Source organism: Pongo pygmaeus, chromosome 1 (assembly GCF_028885625.2).
Source record: "Pongo pygmaeus isolate AG05252 chromosome 1, NHGRI_mPonPyg2-v2.0_pri, whole genome shotgun sequence".
NCBI lineage: Eukaryota > Metazoa > Chordata > Mammalia > Primates > Hominidae > Pongo > Pongo pygmaeus.
Window position 1 is genome coordinate 95,728,651 of NC_072373.2, and position 21,853 is coordinate 95,750,503.

The window sequence follows — 21,853 nt, forward strand, 5'->3', positions numbered from 1 at the left end:
GGGAGATTTTTCAACATGCCTTTCTCTGTGACTGGTAATTCAAGCAGAAAGCAAAAAGCAAAGATACAGGATATCTGAACAACAAAACTAACAATCTTGTAATAATGGACATATATCAATTTTGCACCTAACAATGAGAGAATCAAGCTTGTATTTCTCAGACTAGACTATAAATTAACCAATTAGGCAAATATCATCAATACATTTTAAATAAAAGTATAATAAAAATTATTATTATTATTATTATTATTATTTTGAGACTGAGTTTTGCGCTTGTTGCCTAGGCTGGAGTGCAATGGCACCATCTCGGCTCGCTGCAAACTCTGCCTCCTGGGTTCAAGCGATTCTCCTGCCTCAGCCTCTTGAGTAGCTGGGATTGCAGGCGGGCACCACCATGCCCAGCTAATTTTTGTATTTTTAGTAGAGATGGGGTTTCACCATGTTGGCCAGGCTGGTCTCAAACTCCTGACCTCAGGTGATCTGCTCGCCTCAGCCTCCCAAAGTGCTGGGATTACAGGCATGAGCCACCATGCCCGACCTAAAAGTATAATAAAAATTATGATAACAATGCAAATATGTCAGAAGAGACAAGGTCTCTGTTACCCAGGCTGCAGCATCAAACTCCTGGGCTCAAGTTATCCTGCCACCTCAGCCTCCCCAGTAGCTAGGACTACCATGCCTGGCTAATTTTTTATTTTTATTTTTTTAGTAGAGATGGGGTCTCACTATTTTGCCCAGGCTGGTCTCAAACTTCTGGGCTTAAATGATCCTCCAGCCTCACCCTCCAAAAATGTTGGGATTATGGGTGTGAGCCACCATGCCTGGCAAGAGCATATCTTTTAAATAATGAGTCAAAGAAGAAACTGCAATAAAAATTTAAATATTTTTGAACTGAATAATAATGAAAATGTTACATATCAAAACTTGTGGGATACAGAAAGCAGTGCTTTGAAGGAAATTTACTGCCTTAAATGTTTTTAAAGACAAGAAAAACATGGCTGAAAATTAATGAACTAAACACACAACTTAAGAAATAACAGAATAAACTCGAAGAAAATGGAAGGAAGGGGATAATTATAAGAGCAGAACTAGAGATAGAAACGAAATAGAAAACAGGGAGAATCAACAAGGACAAAAGTTGGTTCTTTGAAAAATACCAACAAAATAAATAAACCTCTGCAATGATTTATCTAAGAAAAAATGATAAGAAGTTATAGGCAAATAATTTTTATCAGTCAGTTTTCACCATAATATGCTTTGGTAACTACAAAATCCCAAATCTCTGTGTTTATTTCTTATTTGCTATATATGTTGACTCTGCTGGGCTCTCCTCCACATATATTCTTCATTCTGGGGTCCCCAATCACGCACATGCCATTCTCATGGAAGAGAGAAAAGAGCAAGAAAGCTGGTAGAAACATGTATGGTATCTTTTAAAGTTTCTGTTCATGTATGATGATCAAGCCCATTGACAGCTGGTTGGGTATGCATTCTCCTGTCACAAGAGTCACCTCAGGCCGGGCGCGGTGGCTCACGCCTGTAATCCCAGCACTTTGGGAGGCCGAGGCGGGCGGATCACGAGGTCAGGAAATCGAGACCATCCTGGCTAGCACAGTGAAACCCCGTCTCTACTAAAAATACAAAAAATTAGCCTGGCGAGGTGGCGGGCGCCTGTAGTCCCAACTACTCGGGAGGCTGAGGCAGGAGAATGGCGTGAACCCCGGGGGGGCGGAGCCTGCAGTGAGCCGAGATCACACCACTGCACTCCAGCCTGGGCGACAGCGAGACTCCGTCTCAAAAAAAAAAAAAAAAAGTCACCTCAAGTCACATAGCATTAGGTAGAAATGTATAGTCCTCTTATAAGAAAAGGAGCAAATATTTGGAGAGCAATAACACAGTCTACCACAAGTAACATTATAAATGAAAAAAGAGCTATAAATATAGCAGAGATTAAGAAGATAATACAATCAATAACTATGCCAATAAGCTTAAACCCTTAGATGACATGGAAAAAAATTCTAGAACCTATTATTTTATTAAACTGACTCAAGGAGAAAGAAAATAATTGAACAGTTTCATAACTATTAAATAAATCAAAGTCATATTTTACAACCTTCACACAAGGAAAATACCCAGCCCAGATGGTTTTGCTGTGCTGTTCTGTTATGTTTTGTTTGGTTTTTGTTTTTTGGAGATGGAGTCTTGTTGCTCAGTCTGGTCTTGAATTCCTTGCCTCAAGTGATCCTCCTGCTTGAGCCTCTCAAGTAGTTGAGATTATAGGTGTGAGCCACTGCACCCAGCTCCAGACAGTTTTATTGGTGAATTCTACTGATGCTTGAAAGGAAAATCACTCCAATCTTATTAAAATTCTTCCAGAGGATACAAAAAAAGGGAATACTCCTTATGTCACTTTATGAGCCTTGAAACCCAAACAGATCAAGACAGAATGAGAAAGGAAAATCACAAGTCCATGTTTTTCATAAACACAAATGCAAAAATCCTACATAGAATATAACATAGACATAGAATATATAGAGCACAATAGCATATAAAATTGAGACTTTATGGTCCAGTTGTTTATCCTAGGAATGCAAGGATAAGTAGTTTAATATAAAATCTATAAATGTCATCTATCATATTAACATATTGAAGGGAGAAAGAAATTGTGTGATTTCAATAGATGTAGAAATAAATTAAATTCAAATCCACTCAAGATTTTTAAATTTTATTCAACTAGGAATAAAAGGTACCTTCCTTAACCTGATAAAGGAGATTTACAAAACACCTACAAAAATATAATTCTAAATGTTTTATCATAAAATATACAAAAATAATTCTAAGTTTCCCTTTTGAATATCAAGAGCATCAAGAATGCCCACTATCACTATTTCCAATAACACTGTACTGGAACAATGCACTGCCTTCTCCCCCAAACCAGTGTAACACTTTTTTTTTTTTTTTTGAGATGGAGTCTGGCTCTGTCGCCCAGGCTGGAGTGCAGTGGTGCAATCTCAGCTAACTGCAAGCTCCAACTCCCAGGTTCACTCCATCTCCTGCCTCAGCCTCCCAAGTAGCTGGGACTACAGGCACCCACCACCATGCCCAGCTAAGTTTTTGTATTTTTAGTAGAGATAGGGTTTCACCATGTTAGCCAGGATGGTCTCAATCTCCTGACTTCATGATCTGCCTGCCTTGGCCTCCCAAAGTGCTGGGATTACAGGCATGAGCCACTGCGCCTGGCCAAACCAGTGTAACACTTTAAGATAGATAAGAAGCAATAAGGGTTGGGTGTAGGAAAGGGGGAAACTGGCATTATTTTCAGATAATGATTGTTTACATACAAAATCTAAAAGAATCAATAAATAAATTACTATAAACAAGAGTTTAGCATTGTGGCTGGATACAATATCAATGTACAAAAGTCAAATTTATTTCTATATGATCATCAAAAAATTAGAAAGTATATTTTTAAAGGACATCACTTATAATAGCAACAAAAACTACAAAGAATCTAGGAATAAAATCCCCAAAAGATGTGCAAGATCTGGACAAAGAGAATAATAAATCCAAATTAAAGCATTAATGAAGACCTAATAAAAAGAGTTATCCCTTGCTTATGGAAGACTCAGAATCATAAAATGTCAATTCTCTCCAAATTTATATTAGTTATTTATTATTCAATGCAATGCCAACAGGTTTTTGTTGTTGTTACTGCTGCGTGTGTGTGTGTGTGCAACTTGTTTGTGTGTGCAACTTGAGATGCTTGCCTTAAAATATGGGAAAACTAAAGACCAAGCATAGCCCCAAAAAAGAAGATGGATGAAGAATAAAAGGGAGATTTTGCACCACTAAATATCAAGACTTTTTATAAAGCTGTGGTAATTAAATAATGTGGTGTTGACATCAAGATAGACAAATTTTCCAGTGGAAGAGAATAGATAGATCAGAAATAGACCCATAAGTAACTGGAATGTTGATATATAACAAAGTTGGGAAAGGTGGGGCTAGTCAATAAACAAAGCTGGGGAAAAATAAAGGTCATTTGTATGTAAAAAGTAAAATGGGATCCCTACCTCACACCATATACAAAAGTAAATTCCAGAGAGAATAAGGATTTAAAGATTTTTAGGAGTAAGAGTAAGTAAATATATATTAGGGTAAGGGGAAAAGAAAAACAGGATAAATATTAATAAATTCAAAGTTAAGAACATCTACCAAAATACAAAGTGAAAAGACACATATGGAAGGATAAATTTGCAACACATATAACTGACGAAGAATCAGTGCCCTAAGTTTGTGAATAATGTAGCAAACAATCCACTAAAACAATAATAAAAGACTCAAACTGACTGTTATATAAAGAGCCAAAGACGGCCTCTGTATCTGGGTCCCTGAATTGTTTATTTCTTCACAGCAAGCTGGTATCTATTACCTCAAAAGCCTTTCAGCACCTAACTCAAATGTTTATACATCCAGGCATTTAAAATATAACCCAACTAAGCAGATTTTTAGGCATTTAGAGCTGCTTGCCTGCTTTGTATACCTCATGAAACTGTGCCCAACATCTCTTAGTCATAGATAAGATAAATCCATGGTTTATGAAGACTCCAATTTGCTGCTGCCCTTGGGAGCTTTCTGAAACAGAGACTTCCCACAGGCCGCTGAACAACATCACCTGGACATGGTAAGGCCACTCCCTTCTGGAAGTTTCCTTCTCTTTTCCCCTTTCGGATGGTTCCTCTCCACCGCCAATCTCTGGATCTTCTCATGCTGCCAAGGACTTCCCCTAAATGCAAATCTGTCAAAGCTCACACAAATAAAGCTTGAGTGTGCTACTGCCACCTCCTAGTCATATATTTTTTCTTGCTCAGCCCTAAAAATCCCTCAAATGCCCTACACTGACATTTCACAGAAGAGAAACTACAGATGGACAATACATATTTAAAAGAGATGCTTAACCTCAATAAGGGCAGTTTGAGACCATGCATTAGCAAAAGCCAAGAAATCTGAGGTGTTAGTGAAGATGTGGATGCTGGTAGGAGTATAAACTGGTACAACCACTTTGGATAAAAATTTGGTACTATCATATACAGTGGAATACTGGCATTCTAAAGTCCTATCAATTTTATTCCTAGGTAAATACACCCAAGAGACATTTTTGCACAGGGGCACCAGAAAGCAATGCTGATTTCCAACACTGTTGGAAAGAGCAAAGGACTGGAAATTGCACAGAGATTTGGCAGCTGGAGAATGGATAAATTATGGCACATAATGGATTTTTATGTAGCAGTGAAAATGAACAAAATGTAACTTCAGTCAATAAAGATGAGTAAAGAAAAATGTACCAGGCCCAGGCCTCTAGATGAGAGTCTGGAAATACACACAAAACTAAGAAAAGTAAAAATACATTGCTTAGTAATATATATAAATGCAAAAAGAAATTAAAGCAATATAATAGTAGTGTAAACACAAATTCAGGATGGGAGTTACTTCTGATGGAGAGGCAGTGGCACAAGATGGGGACCACTTACAAGTTGATGAAAGTTAATTGATAATATTTTAGTTCTTGGTTAGCATGTCAAGTTAAAGAAAGTGTTCATTATATTATTTTAAAAATGAATTCGTTTAATTTAATTTAAACGGGCCATTCAAAGACTACTGGTTATAATGTATTATTGGCTAATTCTGTGGTCTATTTTTTAAAAGAGGATTGTACCTACGTATCTTCTCAGGCCTTCCGGCCCAACCACGTTATAAATGACTAAGGAGTTCAATCAAGGCCATGGGCAAAAATGCAGCATCCTAAACCCATGTACCTACTCCCCACCGTACCCAAAACAGCGGCATTAACACAACGTAAAAAACCAAGGAAGACGTAGCAACAAAAACCTTAATTTCCTAGAGCGCAAACAAAAGAGGTTGAATCACGTGGTTCTTCCTCCCACGCCCGGCGCGCCAATGATGTCACCAATCTGCGACCAGACCATTGATTCCCGACTGAAGGTAGAGAAAGCTACGTGGTGGGGGAGGGTGGGGGGAGGGTCGCGGCCGCACTGGCAGCCTCCGGGTGTCCGGCCGTGTCCCGAGGAAGTACAAGACCCGGTAAGAGCCTCTGTCCTTCTTGGCCACACCTGCCTGGGCTGGAACGCCCGGCCCATGCGGCCTCTCCAGTCTCTGGCGTTGATGTTAGTGGAAGCGCGGGGGCGCCCCGGCAGGGCACTGAGGGTGACCACAGGGCTGGGTGGGGACGCGGCTGGTAGGGGCACAGTGGCCGGTCTCGGCAGCCTTCCAGGAGGCGGACGCCCGGGCCGGTGTACTTTCGTGCGTGTGTGTGCGCCCGTGTGTGCGCGAGTGTGGGCGGCAGAGGCTGCGCACGGATGCTCCGGCGCTCGTGCCAGCCGGAGCCCAACAGCTGGGTACCAAAGGCCCAACAGCTGGGTACCAAAGGCCCTTGTTTCCCTCTCGCCGACTCCCCCGCCTCGGAGAGTGACTGGAGAGTGAGGCGCCTGGGACTCGCCGCGGTAGGCGCTTTGCTGCGCCTTCTCCCACAAACTGCGTTAGGACCGGCCCTTTATCCCAGAGATAACATCGCCGCCCTGGCGTGCCTTCCACAGGGAAGGCGTAGGAGGCCACTGTGGAAAGCTCACTGCGGGGTCACGGCCGCCGCGCTCAGCCTGTCTGGCCTGGTGCAGGAGGCCTAGTTGCGTCACCTCCCCTTCCTTCTCTGTTTAGCTTGATTTGGGGGCCCCACTAGAGGGTAATCCGGCCCCAAGTGTTTCGTGTTGGTATCAGAGTTTGGAAAACTTGCCTTCCAAAAAGGGATAGCTGTCATTGGATTTTGAATGTTGTGTGGAGGAGCCCAAGTATGCAATTAGCGGAGGGAGCAGAGTCTAGGCTGCCACGGGAGGAGACTTGCAAACAGAGGCCTACACAGTGTCTTGTTGCTAGAGAGGGAAGCAGGATTGCTAGAGCGGGTCATTGGGGGCAGAGAAGGTAGGGGCGTCAAACTGTCAGCAGTTGTGATGCCGACTTCTTTCTCTACCAGAGAAGCCGTGTTCCCATCCTTTTAAAGATCTTGAAATATCTTGTTCGTTATTTACAAACAGTTAATGCTTGCTATATGGGAAGCAGGGAAATAGAGTGGAAAGGGGACATGAACTTTGGAGTCAGGTCTGCCACTTAGCAGCTGTTTGACATTGAATGAGTTATTTAACTTCTCCACTCCCACTTGGGCTTATCTACAAAATGAGGATAATTATATCTACCTTGCCCGGGGTGTCAGAATTCGAAGTGTCTAGCTATTATTAGTAAGGGCCCAGTACCCAGGAGCTTGGACTTGCTCCCTTGCTGAAGGTTTCCTGTTGGTACAGCTGCTTGAGAAGCAGGGGAACTTTTTGCTATTTTAGATGTTTGCTATTCTGCCAGATATGATATGCAGACTTGGGGGTGGTGGTGGAGGGGAAATCTCAAAATCCGTAATCTCTCTGCTGTACACTTCATTAAATTCTAGAACTGCAAAGAGGTGAAGATCTCACTTTAGGCCGGGCGCAGTTGCTTATGCCTGTAATCCCAGCACTTTGGGAGGCCGAGGCAGGTGGATCACGTGAGGTCAGGAGTTTGAGACCAGCCTGGCCAACATGGTGAAACCCCGTCTCTACTAAAAATACAAAAATTAGACCAGCATGGTGGTGCACAACTGTGATCCCAGCTACTTGGGAGGCTGAGGCAGGAGAATCGCTCGAACCCGGGAGGTGGAGGTTGCAGTGAGCCGAGATCCCGCCATTGCACCCCAGCCTGGACGAGAGCAAAACTGTATCTCAAAAATAAATAAATAAATAAATAAAAACAAAAAACTCACTTTATTAATTATAACTTCTCATTTTGTTTTATTATTTTTCAATTTTATCCCGAGTAGCTGGGATCACAGATGTGCACCACCATGCCTGGCTAATTTTTTTTTTTTTTGAGACGGAGTCTCACTCCATCACGCAGGCTGAAGTGCAGTGACGCGATCTCAGCTCACTGCAAACTCTACCTCCTGGGTTCAAGTGAGTCTCCCTCCTCAGCCTCCCGAGTAGCTGGGATTACAGGAGCATGCCACCATGCCTGGCTAATTTTTGCATTTTTAGTAAGACAGGGTTTCACCATGTTGGCCAGGCTGGTCTCGAACTCCTGACCTCAGGTGATCCACCTGCCTTGGCCTCCCAAAGTGCTGGGATTACAGGTATGAGCCACCGTGCCTGGCCTATGCCTGGCTAATTTTTGTATTTTTAGTAGGGATGGGGTTTCACCATGTTGGCCAGCCTGGTCTTGAACTGCTGACCTCAAGTGATCTGCCCACTTCGGCCTCCCAGAGTGCTGGGATTACAGGCATGAGCCACCGCGCCAGACCTTTCGCTTCTCTTTAGCACTTGCTATGTACCTGACACTGTGTTGAGCACTTTACATATACTAACTTATTTCATCCCTCTAGCAACTGAGTGCACTAAATATTATCCCCATTTTACAGATGCAGAAGTGAATCTTGGCTAAGGTCCTGACATTAATTAACTGCAGAGCTGGAACTTGAAGCCAGCTGTGTGGTTTGAGTCTTGCTCTTTCTCAGTGACTAGTAAACCTGGTGCGGTGGGGGAAAGGAGGCCCAGACAGAGTTTAGTGGGCCAGCATTGGCTGCAAGAATAACATCTCAAATTGTCCAATGATACATTATCTTTTATTTTACGTTTTTTACTCAGCATTGTCCAGATATGAACCAAGGTTTGGCCTTTTCACCAAGAGAAAAAGGACAGGCTCATGGGCACACAGTGCTGGGATGATGGGCACAAAGTAGGTATTCGGAAAATGCTTGTGGAAAAAAGAAATTCTGAGGCATTGTTATTTCTGCCAGCAGGAGGCCCCGTGCTTATTACACACAGGCTCCTTAAGCCAGCTATTTTTATACTATAACACACTGTAATATGAGCATTTTTCTGATTCATGGATTTAAAGATTTGAAGCCCTGTTTCAGACCAAGATTGGTAGTATTATCTGTGACCAACTGATTAGAGTTCTCAAATATGTGAACAACAGAATCTGAGCTTTTGGGCTTCTGTAGTAATCTCTTGAGATACAGCAATTTGTTTTGCTATAACATCTGTTAGACTTGGACCTTAATGGGTACAACTGCTTGAGTTTTCTGGAGAACACTGGATGATTGTTTGACATCAGGGATAAAGAGTTCAAAATATTAAGTTTGTCTCAAAATTAAATATTTGGGAAAGACCTGTGATTGATGTGCATTCATTGTAGGAATAGTACACTAGTTTTAAACAGATGATATTCCTGGTATTTTTGATGAGCTATTCTGTGTCTTAAAGATGTTTAAAGATGACTTGCGGTTGTATAGTGAACTATTAGGAACATACAAAATTTATATAACCCATCCATATAGACTGTGACTTGCACCCCCCTCAGTTCCTTCACCCAAGGAGGTCTAGTTGCTGCTTCTATACCCTCTGGTTACCTTGAAGCTACCTATTTCACCGTCTTTATCAGACTTAATAGGTGAGACCCTCTGACATCAGCCTCCGTTTCCTTCTGCACCACGCCTTGCCACATGCACACAGAATGAAGCTCTTCTGCAAAAGGACTGTATATTAATCTACTTGCAAGTGGCACAAACCCAGTGTAAATTAACTTAAGCAAAAAAAGTTTTTCCTCCCTTTGATTATTTAACTAGAAAGTCCAAAGGCAAGCTTCAGGCATGGCTGGATCCTGGGGCTAAAATGATGTCATGAGGGCTTTCTTGGCCCTTCCTTTTTCGGCTCCGTTTTCTTTATTGACTTCATTCTCTCTTGCTGTTTTCTTTTTTTTTCTTTTTTTTTTTTTTTTTTGAGATGGAGTCTTGCTCGTCTTGCTCTGTCGCCCAGGCTGGAGTGCAGTGACATGATCTTGGCTCGCGGCAACCTCCGCCTCCCAGGTTCAAGTGATTCTCCTGCCTCAGCCTCCCGGGTAGCTAGGATTACAGATGCCCGTCACTACCCCCACTAATTTTTGTATTTTTAGTAGAAATGGGGTTTCACTATGTTGGCCAGGCTGGTCTTGAACTCCTGACCTCAGGTGATCCGCCCGCCTCAGCCTCCCAAAGTGCTGGGATTACAGGCATGAGCTACCGTGCCCAGCCTTCTTGCTGCTTTCTCTATGCATAGTGAAAAAGCTCCGTGTCAGCAACCTCAAGCCTATGACCTGATGGCTGTCTTTTAGCATTGTAAACTAACCATTGCTGACAGGGAAGTAGGGAGACCACAATTGGAGAGGTCTACATCATAGGCTTACTCTTGGGATGAGGAAGTAAACTGCCCCTCCATAACCTTATGGGGTGGGGAAGTTCAGAGGTCCTAGGCAGGCAGAAACAGCACATGACTACTGCAGGGGTGTGTGTATGCACACATGTGTGCTTACATGTGTGCTCTTATCTCACTTCTTTGGGGTCTTTCTAGAGCCTTCCAACTGGAATGAATCCAGTAGGTTGTGTTTGTCCATCAAACTTTGACTCCCACTGTGGCATTCATTATGTGCTCTCCGTCCTTTCTGTACCTTTGCATCTGCTGTTTGGGTTGCCCTTCCCCATTGCTTCATCTAGCTGATCCTTATAGATTCAGGTCATGCTTCTCCCAGAAGCCTTCCTTGACATCTTCCTTAATGAGCTACGCATCCCTTCTCTCTGCTCCCGTAAACACCTGAGCACAACCCCCTTGTAGATGTTATTTCTGTTTGATAATTGTCTGTTTATTGGTCATGTCTCCACTAGACGGAGATCCCCTTGAGGACAGAGTGCCCTTTGCTTTGTATTCCTTATCTCCTACCCTTAGCTAGTATTATTTGTCTTCATAGCACTCATAACTGACATTGTATATTTATTTGTTTATTTATTGCCTGTCTCTCCTCATTGACTGTCTCTCATTAGCTTCATGAGAACAATGTGGAAAGGAATTTTCTTTGTTATCAAAGCAAAACAAAACTACCTTGAGGCCTAGGACAGTGCCTCATACTGGCGTATAGTCTATGTTCAGTAAATGTTTATTAAATGAATGAATGGAAATCTTCCCACAGGAAGAAAACGCTGGCATTATGTTGAACATTCCAGTCTGCATGATAGATACGCTTCTCACTGTAAAGATCTGAAACTTCAGTACCATGGCATCCCAGGAAGGCAGCACACCTCTTCCCATATGTGTTCGAACCTGCAGAGGTCAGGCCCAAGGAGCCTCCAGCTGGAAATTCTACCCTGTGTGATGTTTCACTCCTCTCAAACTTTTCTGAACTTTGATGGGTTGTATATTAAGGCCTTCTCCATATTTTGAGGCCCTTTCCTTGGAGTATTTATTTTTAAAACATTTATTTAAGCACTTACAAAGTGACAGGCACTGTTCTTAGTCCTTTATAAATAGCAACTCACTCTTGGACTGGAGTTTGGGGACCAAGAGTTGTCAACTTTAAAACTTTTTTCTTTTTAAGTACCAAAACACTCAAGAACAGAAATAAGACTACTCTGCATCTGGTCCATCTCGCCCTCCAGAAGTAGAGCTATCTAACAGCCTGATATAGGTCTTGTCCCTGCCCTTTCCTCGGGTTTTTACAGCCATAGCTAGTAAATATAACATACTGCATCTCATCACCTTTGTTTGGTCTTCCCTCAAACGCAGCCATGCTGTGCGGCAGAACCAGGTGGGGAACCAGTGGCTCAGAGCCCACTCTGCTTTTCAGGACATGGGCTGCTCAAGCGTCTGTCTTCAGCCCTCTCCCAGGGAGGGCCTAAACCCACATCCTCAGGCCCCTGCAGAGCACATCCATCTTCCTAGTTACATGTTATGCCTTATCTGCGGGAACCCTAGCCACGCCACACCCACCCCTCAACACATGAAGAAAGGGAAAAAATACCCCTTACTTTCTTTTGACAACAACAAAAAAGTACTTCTCCTACAAATAGAGATTTGAAATGACAGGGTTATTATTTAACCCCGCTCTTACTCCAAACATCCAAGTGGCAGTTTCAGCCTAGCTGCAGTACTCTGTTGTAGTGCTTAGTCCTGATTTGCTTCCTAAGAAGTGAATACCAGTTTCCACTGCCATCAGCAATGCCTGAGTACTTACTGTGCCTCTCCCTCACCCTACCCTCCTCTCCAGAACTGAGTATTTTACTAAAAAAGGAAAATCTTAGCTAAATTTGAAATAGCATCTCATTTTAATTTGCATTTTTTATTATAATTAAGTTTGAGCCCTTTTTACCCATACTGAGCCATTTTTATTTCTACTTTTTAAATTTTTGGTTAATGTTTTGTCTATTCACTTATTGTGTTTAAGTGATTTTAAAAATGTACAAATATTCTGAAAAACATGAGTTTATCCTCATGGTAAAAAGCAAACAATTTTATTTGCAGTTAATTCTTTTTAGTTTATTGTTTGCCATCTAATTTTGGCTTTATCATTAAAAATACAAATCTATTTTTCATTCTTTTGTAGACAAATTTTGTTCTTTTTTATTTCTTTTGCTTGTGAGCATAAAAAGGTTTTTTTCCTTATTCTGTATTCTAGTTTTTTTATGGTTTGCATTTTTACATATGACTTTTAAAAAGCTAGCATTCAGTTTTATTTCAGATTTTAATAAGATATTTGATGAAAATAGTGTAATATTTTAAATAAAATCAGTTTTAATTAAAGGTCTATGTATTAAGGATGTTTATATTACTGTACTTATATTTTTTCTTTTTAAATAATTTATCAGAATAGCAAACAGCTTGCTTGACAAAACTAAGATTCACATATATGGATAATCATAATTTTAGTGTTCTTAGCGTTTCCATAAATTGCTGCATGAAAAGATATTTATGTGTGGCTGTCTGGTTTAAAGAGGCACTCGTGCTTGGCAACAGCTTTTCAGCATGTAGCCAAGATGACGAATTCAGCCTCTTCCAGTTCCTCTTCCTCACTATTTCCCTAAGATTTTTTTCATGGGAGCATAACTATGTGTATCTCTGTGCACAGATTTTATGTGTACCTTTCAATGTATTTTAACAAAAATATATCCATTTAACTATCCAAATCAAGAAATAAAACATTTTCATTACCTCAGAAAGCTCCCCTGTGGCCCTTTCTAGTCACCACTACCCCCAAAGGCCAACACTATTGATGTCTGATATCTGTCACTATAGATTAGATTAATTTTGCCTGTTCTAAAATTTCATGTCAGTGTGTGCTTTTGTTTGTGGCTTCTTTCAGTGAGGATCAACCACGTTGCATGTGTCAGTATCCAGTGTGTGAACATGCATCAAGTTATTTATTCATTAGTTGATTGACATTTGGGTTATTCCAGTTTGGGGCTATTAAGAAGAATAAAGCTCTATGAACAGTTTTTTTCCTGTTTTTTATTGTAGTAAAATACACAACATAAAATTTACCATCTTAAACCATTGTTTGTTTGTTTGTTTGTTTTTGAGACGGAGCCTTGCTCTGTTACCCAGGCTGGAGTGCAGTGGCACGATCTCGGCTCACTGCAACCTCCACCTCCCAGGTTCAAGCAATTCTCTGCCTTAGCCTCCCAAGTAGCTGGGATTACAGGCACCCACCACCATGCCCAGCTAATGTTTGTATTTTTAGTAGAGATGGAGTTTTACCACCTTGGCCAGGCTGGTCTTGAACTCCTGACCTGTGGTCCACCCGCCTTGGCCTCCCAAAGTGCTGGGATTACAGGCATGAGCCACCGCGCCCGGCCCTTAAACCATTTTTAAGTGTATAGTTCAGTAGTGTTAGGTATAGTCACATTGTTGTGCAACAAATCTCCAGAACTTTTTCATCTTGCAGATCTAAAACTCTATATTCATTAACAACTCCTCTTTTCCCCCATCCTCCAGCCCCTGGTTCTATGGACATTCTTGTACAAGTCTTTTTGTGGCCATTTTTCTTGGGCAAGTACCCAGGAGTATAAATGCTGGGTCTAGCCTTAGAAGAAACTGCCTTACGGTTTTCTCGAATAGTTAGTTGTACCATTTTATGTTCCCACAGTATACAAAAATGCTAGTTTGCTCCATATCCTCACCAACATTAGGTATTGTGAGTCTTTTTTATTTTAGCCATTCTGTAGCTGTGAAGTGGCATCCCATTGTGGTTTTATCACATGTTCTAGTCAGTTATTTACATGTCTCTTCCCATTACTAGACTGTGAACTTCATAAGGGAAGGTTCATGCAGTAAGTAGTTTTTTTTTTGTTGTTGTTGTTCTTATTAACCTTCCTCTTCTTATTTTGAGGGTGATACATGCTTTATTATTAAAAAGAACTTAAAAATTATAGAAAGCTATTAAAAAGTCAATAAAATCACAGGTTAGCCCACCTCTCAGACATCATCAGGAGTGTTTTGGTCTTTCAAGCAGTGCTGTGTTGGTTCGTACAGATAGAACAGTTCCCATGATGGTTGATTCAGCAACCCAGCATTGTTCCAGCCCGCTGCCTTGCCATCCTCTGGACATCACTTATTCCCAGCGAGGAGCCCTTCTCTCAGACAGCCCCAGACAGATTGTTTTTGTGGTTTGCTGGCCACAAATGTATCACATGTATCACTGACAAAAGAAGTAGAATCCTCAATACTGGATTAAATTAGATTAATTAACATCCTTCCTCTGGGGCTGGGGAGGGAACCTGGCCTTCTTAGGAAAGTGGACAGAATCAGGGCACTCTCACAGAAAGGGAGGCGTAGTTCTAGCGTAGGCCACTAACATTATCTGCCTCTTCTTTTTTTTTTTTTTTTTTTTTTTTGAGATGGAGTCTCACTCTGTCACCCAGGCTGGAGTGCAGTGGCACGATCTCAGCTCACTGCAACCTCTGCTTCCCAGGTTCAAGCGATCCTCCTGCCTCTGCCCCACTAGTAGCTGGGATTACAAGTACCTGCCACCACACCCGGCTAATGTTTGTATTTTTAGTAGAGATGGGGTTTCACCATGTTGGCCAGGCTGGTCTCAAACTCCTGACCTCAGGTGATCCACCTGCCTCGGACTCCCAAAGTGCTGAGATTACAGGCATAAGCCACCACGGCTGGGCTGCTTCTTGGTGTTTTTATTTAATTTTTTTACACTTAGTCTTTCAATACATTTGTAATTTGTTTTGGCATATTAATATAAGGCTAGACTCTAGACTTTTTTTTTTTTTTCCAAATAGCCATCCAGTTGGCCCAGCTCCATCTGTTGAATAACCTTTTTCTCACTGCTGTTTTTGGTTCCTCATCATGCATTGGATTTCTGCACATACTAGGCTCTGTTTGGAGGGAGGTGGTTCTTTTCTGTTAGTCTGAAGCTCTACCCTTGCTTTATACCAGTGCTGCCTTGGTTTAATTAGCGTAGCTGTCTTCTTTTTAAAAAACTGTTTTGTTTGTTCTTGTACTTGAACTTTATTTATTCCCATCCAATGACCTATTAATTGCATCTGAACTTTAGAGTAATCATTTTGTCAGGTATCCACTCCTTACTGCCCCAACCTGATAGTATTTGCAGTAAATCGTTATTTAATTTGATATTAATTAGCATTCATAAAGTATTCTGCCATCACATTTGACACTGGTGTGTCCTTCTATTTAAGACATATATTCCTCAGTGAGTTTTGTAATTTTCCACATGTAAGGTCTTCACATTTCTTAGGGTTATTCCTAGATACTTCTTTTTTTTAATTTAATGTTTTATTTGCTATTAAGAATATAGTATTCTTAATAGCAAATAAAACATTAAAGTATATAAAGAATATATACTTACTATATGAAGAATATATACTTATATATTACTATAGTAATGTATATATTACTATATAAAGAATATATACTTACTTTATATGCATATATACATATGCATATAAAGAAGCTATTGTGTTTTATATGTTTCTCTTATATTCAACCATATTTCTTGACTGGTATTGGTTCTAAGAGTTTTTCAGTTGATCCTCTTGGATCAACTAGGGTTATGATGATATCATCTGCAAATAATCTATTTTTCTTTTTAATAGTTTATCTCTTATTTTTGTTTCATAATGTAGAATATGTAAGAATTTCCATATGTAGAAAAGATATTAAATATATATATTTAACATGTGTTAAATACCATGTTTGTTTTATTTTAAGACCACTGAGCATAAGGACTTGCTATTGATTTAATAACAGATTTGGGGAGCACTATATTAAATGTATACTTAAACTGTAATTCATATTCCAATATCAGAAATGTTAGGATGTAAAAAGCAGTGCATCTTAGAATTAAGGAAAATAACAATGGTAATGGTAGCCCTCCTTTTTCTCGTTTGAGTGGTAGTGTCTAACTGTTCCATTCTACATATGATATTGCCTGTTGATTTATGATAGACAGTCTTTATTATTAAAGTATCCTCGCACATCTTCCTGTTTGGAAGAGGTTTCGTGTTGGTTTAATCAGCTTAGGAGGGAAAGGTGATCATCAGGGTCACTTTCATGCAGAATCCCACCTCTGCCCACAATTCCTGCCTTCTTTGAACTTTCTTTGTTAAAGTAAGAATCTAGACTCTGGCATCAAAGATTGATATGCTAAGCAGAAGTTTACTGCCCAGCAGAGAACCAGTTGAGTGCAAAAGTTAGGCTCTGAGATCTAAGCCTTGAGGGTGGCAATGAGGGATGAGGTAGGTTTTTAAAACTCAGGGTCTCCATCCCATATTAGGAAATCAAAGTCTCCAAATGCTACTTATTGGCCAGTGTTATCTGGACTAGGCATTGTCTAAGCAACAAGCAGGACAGGATGCTTGCAGGGGTTTTTGATAAGTTATCTCTCACTATGTCTATGAGTCAGGATAATAGTGCCCCAGTCATTGTTTTGGTAGAAGTCCAGTCCACTGGCTAGGCAGCCATGTTGGGATTCATCACTTTGTAGTTTTTAACTTTTTACTGTATTCCATACTGGGAAGTTCAGCCCTCCTCTGAGATACCGATTGTCCACTAGAACTCCAGACAGAAGTGCTGGAGAGGGCAGTGGGCCAGGTCAGGAAGACATAAGCCAGAGTTGAAGTACAACACTGGAAAGAACAAAGTCTTTAGAGCAGTGCCTCTTAACCTTCGTTCTGGGTACACAGATCTATCTGGGAGTCTGAAAGCTATGGACTGTCTCTTGAGGGAAATGTGCATGTTGAGTTTTTCAGTAAATATTTTTGAGCATGCTGAAAACAAAACACTTGTATAGCCCTAGCTTCTTGGAACTTGTAGTAAAAGAGACAGATATTTACCAAAAAACCACATGAAGAAATGTAAAATTACAAGTGTAAATATGCTCCAAAAGAGAGGAAGGGGTCTGGAAAGCATGTGATGGGAGGGGGTAGGGGTTAGAGCTCAAGCTCTTCCTCCAGAAGTGTTGACTACCCTGAGATCTGAAGGGCAAATCATAGGATAGTGAAAAGGAGGAGAAATAATCCAGAGAGAGGGGCAAGTATGTGGCAGGAGGGAGCATGGCAATCTAGAGGGAGGGAAAGAAGGCTCAGGGAGGCTGGGGGACAGAGAGATGGGGCATGGTCCAACAGAAGGGAGAAGGATGGCAGGGCTAGGCCATGTAAGGCTTTGCAGCCATCGTGTAAAGATGTTTGCCTTTATCTTAAGAGCATTAGGAAGCCATCAAAGTATTTTTTTGTTAATAATGTAAATATCTGATATGCATAAAAGATTCCTGCAGCATATATGTATCACTGAAATACAACAATGAAACGAATGCACGTGAACCTAACACCTTCCCCTGAATGAGAACCTTATCTGTATTGCTGAAGCCTCCCTTGTCCCCTCTTGGATCCCATCTCCCTGTGTTCCCCCTCCCCCCTTAATTGCTAGTTTAGAATTTTCTTGAATTCCATGCATGACATGATCAGATTTTGGTTTTCAGAGATCACACAAGCTGTGTCGAGAAGACTGGATAGAAAAGAGGCCAAAGTACATGCGGGGAAACCAGTTTGGAGGTTGTAATCACAAAACACAATCTTACTAAAAGTTTGTCTGCATTTTATTTTATTGCCTTGGAAATTTCTTTCACAGATGATTTATTTTCATCATTTAAAAAATATAAATTAATGGTATCTTCCTAGAAAAAAATAAAATCAGATAAAACTAAAAGCTCTAATTCTGTTGGATAATAATGAGAAGGCTGTACTGTTTGGCTTAACTAAAAAATGTGGTGAGGCATGGTGGCTCACGCCTGTAATTCCAGCACTCCGGAGGCCAAGGCAGGCAGATTGCTTGAGCCCAGGAGTTCGTGACCGGCCTGGGCAACATAGTGCAGCCCTATTTCTATGAAAAAAAAATTTTTTTAATTAGCCAAGCATGGTGGTATGTGCCTGTAGTCCCAGCTGCTTAAGACGCTGAGGCAGGAGGATTGCTTGAGCCCAGGAGTTTGAGATTGCAGTGAGGCATGACTGTACCACTGCACTCTGGCCTGGGTGACAGAGACCTTGTCTCTTAAAAAATAAATAAATAAATAAAGGACATCATGGCTGTGCATAAGTACATCTATGACAGCTAGTCTGTTTTGGCCTTTTCCCTTTGATGTACCCAAATGCAGAAACTCCTATCTTGCCTAGCAAAGCCTCTGGCAGCCCTGGACTGGGAGCTCCCTGGTTTGTACTGTCCAGCAAAGATGCTGTAGTAGTTTCCCGTGGCTGTCTGCTGTAAAAAAATAACCACAAACTAGGTGGCTTAAAACAACAGAAATTTATTACCTGACAGTGCTGGAGGCCAGAAATCCGAAATCAGTATCACTGGGCCATGTTGGCAGGGCTGTGCTCCCTCCAGAGGCTGTAGGGGAGAATCCATTCCTTGCCTCTCCCAACCTCTGTTGGGTGCTGGCATCGCTTGTCTTGCGGCCGCGTCGCTCTAATCTTCAAGGCTAGCATCTTCAAATCATTCTCTACTCTGTCTTCACATGGCCTTTTCCTCTGTGTGTGTAGATGGAAATTTTTTTTGAACTTGCCAACACTAAAAGAAACACTTTTAAAGACCAGTGGTCACTTGAAAATGGCTCTCTGTCAAATTCCAAGAAAACCAGTTCACTGAAAGTCAGTTCTACAAAAGCCCCTCCATCTTACCCCTTTGCCTCCTCAGTTTCCTCCTCAATCTTCTGCTCTACAGCAGCAGGGAGACAGCAGAGCACATTTCCTCCAAATTCTATTAAGAAGACAGAATAAAAACTGGTCAATTAAGACTAGGGAGATTAAGAAAAAAGTAAATGCAACATATTGGTTGTTTCATAAATTGGTTATTCAAGGAATTGACCATTTGGCAAATTGACTTTCAGCAAATTGGCTGTTGGTGAAATCAGCCTATTTCCCTGAGAAACACTGCAGAAGTCAGGGCAGTGGCTGCCTTGAGCCTGCCCAGGACAGGACTGTGATTGTCCCCTCCTGCTTTCTACAAGCCATGGAGATGGGGGCATTGCTCTTGCATGAGGCTGGGACCGAGAGCAGCCCCCTACAGGCTGGATCTGGATCCTAGGGAAGAAGAAGATGGGAGATCTCCCCCTTTGGGTCCCGAATCAATAGAACCCAAATGTAGGCCAGTAGCTGAACCTCTGTGCTAGCCAGAGTCAGGCCAGAAGTCAGTCAGGTGTTGCATCCAAGAACAATCTAGCATCGGAGAAGCGGCTTAAGCGTGTCAGGATATAATGTATAAAACCACAAGTTGTATAGGGTCACCCTGTGGGGTAGTTATCAGACTGAATGTACATTTATTAGTTATACATACTTGCAAAAGATTGCACACAGGCCTGTTAGTCATTATTATTAGTATTATTTTACATATGTAATATTATTACAAATGTTATATCTTTATTATATAATACTTAAGCCTGGCACATATAGCTAGTTGATAAATACTATACTTTTTTTCTTTGTTACTAGATAACTTACTGGAGTGGATAAAGGCACTTAATAGCTTTTGGAGACCTCTTTTTCTTCTGGGGGTACCTGAGGCATTTCTTGCTTTCTTTTTTATTTTTTTATTTTTATTTTTTTGAGATGGAGTTTCACTCTTGTTGCCCAGGGTGGAGTGCAATGGTGCGATCTCGGCTCACTGCAACCTCCGCCTCCCAGGTTCAAGTGATTCTCCTGCCTCAGCCTCCCTAGTAGCTGGGATTACAGGCATGTGCCACCACACCCGGCTAATTTTGTATTTTTAGTAAAGACGGAGTTTCTCTATGTTAGTCAGGTGGGTCTCGAACTCCCGACCTCAGATGATCCACCCACCTCGGTGTCCCAAAGTGCTGGGATTACAGGCATGAGCCACCGCGCCTGGCCGCATTTCTTGCTTTCTTGTAACTTCAAAAGCCAGTTTTAGCTGGGAGCAGTGGTTCACGCCTGTAATAGCAGCATTTTCGGAGGCCGAGGCAGGCGGATCACCTGAGATCAGGAGTTTGCGACCAGCCTGGCCAATATGGTGAGACCCCACCTCTACTAAAAATACAAAAATTAGCCAGGCATGATGGCATGTGCCTGTAGTCCCAGCTACTTGGGAGGCTGAGGCAGGAGAATCACTTGTACCTGGGAGGTGGAGGTTGCAGCGAGCCGAGATCACGCCACTGCACTCCAGCCTGGACAACAGAGTGAGATTTTTCAAAAAAAAAAAAGCCATTTCTGGTCATTAACATCAATAGAAAATATATGTCAGCATAAACACTGCCACAGAGCACTACTCAGCCAGTTGGGCAACTCACTCTTCTCTACCAAAAGCTTTACAGGTTATCAAAGCAAGTGGGTTTACTGTGGGAGGCCACTGTGAATTTTGAAAATTAATGTTGAGGGACTGGCGCAGTGGCTCACCCCTGTAATCCCAACATTTTGGGAGGCCGAGGCAGGCGGATCACGAAGTCAGGAGATTGAGACCATCCTGGCTAACACGGTGAAACCCCGTCTCTACTAAAAATACAAAAAATTAGCCAGGCATGGTGGCATGCGCCTGTAGTCCTAGCTACTTGGGAGGCTGAGACAGGAGAATCACTTGAACCTGGAGGTTGCAGTGGGCTGAGATCGCACCACTGCAGTCCAACCTGGGCAACAGAGCAGGACTCCGTCTCAAAAAAAAAAAAGAAAGAAAATTAATGTTGATTGTTAGGAACTATTTTAGTGGAATAAAAACTCAATGATAAAGAATTGAGGAGAAACAACGATAACAAAAAAGGAAGGCAATAAATTTGTGCCTGACAACTCTGAATTGCTTACTGTACATTTCCTAAGAGTTATTCTAAAATGATGCCCTGGTACTTAAAAATAACTGAGTAGGCTGGGCGCGGTGGCTCACACCTGTAATCCCAGCACTTTGGGAGGCCAAGACGGGCAGATCACGAGGTCGGGAGATCGAGACCATCCTGGCTAACACAGTGAAACCCCGTCTCTAATAAAAATACAAAAAAATAGCCGGGTGTGGTGGCAGGCGCCTGTAGTCCCAGCCACTCGGGAGGCTGAGGCAGGAGAATGGCGTGAACCCAGGAGGCGGAGCTTGCAGTGAGCTGAGATTGCACTACTGCACTCCAGCCTGGGTGACAGAGCGAGACTCCATCTTAAAAACAAAACAAAACAAAAAAAACAAACAAAAAAAAAACTGAGTAATTTATTACTTTCTTTGATAATATGTTGCAAATTGTTTAGAATACATTCACAGGCAGTACATTTCTGTCCCAGTATCACTGTATGAGCAAATACTGAAGGAGTTTGCAGACATCTCCTTTACAGTAGACAGGGAGATAGATGTTCCAATTGGATATAGCCCATGTGTGTAGTAAAGTCTGGTTATAGTAAATTATAGACTAAAAAAGACTGTTGTTGTAAACATGTATCCCTGCACACAGT

At 41.6% G+C, this 21,853-nt stretch overlaps 1 protein-coding gene and 1 long non-coding RNA gene across 3 annotated transcripts in view; both read left to right on the top strand.

The window, feature by feature from the left end:
• Positions 1–5,940: 5,940 nt before the first annotated feature.
• ADAR (adenosine deaminase RNA specific) overlaps positions 5,941–21,853 on the top strand; it is a 46,684-nt gene continuing 30,771 nt past the window's right edge. Inside the window, exon 1 of one of the 2 annotated variants that reach the window (XM_054460308.2) lies at positions 5,941–6,003. In XM_054460308.2, the coding sequence (XP_054316283.2) occupies positions 5,959–6,003 (45 nt within the window). In that variant the 5' untranslated portion in view covers positions 5,941–5,958. The remainder of the gene's footprint in view (positions 6,004–21,853) is intronic. The other variant, XM_063659887.1, reaches the window with a different exon arrangement.
• On the top strand, positions 6,035–14,752 carry LOC134738991 (uncharacterized). Its single transcript, XR_010125339.1, has 3 exons — positions 6,035–6,102; positions 8,736–8,826; positions 11,092–14,752. It is a non-coding gene; the product is annotated as an uncharacterized LOC134738991 (long non-coding RNA).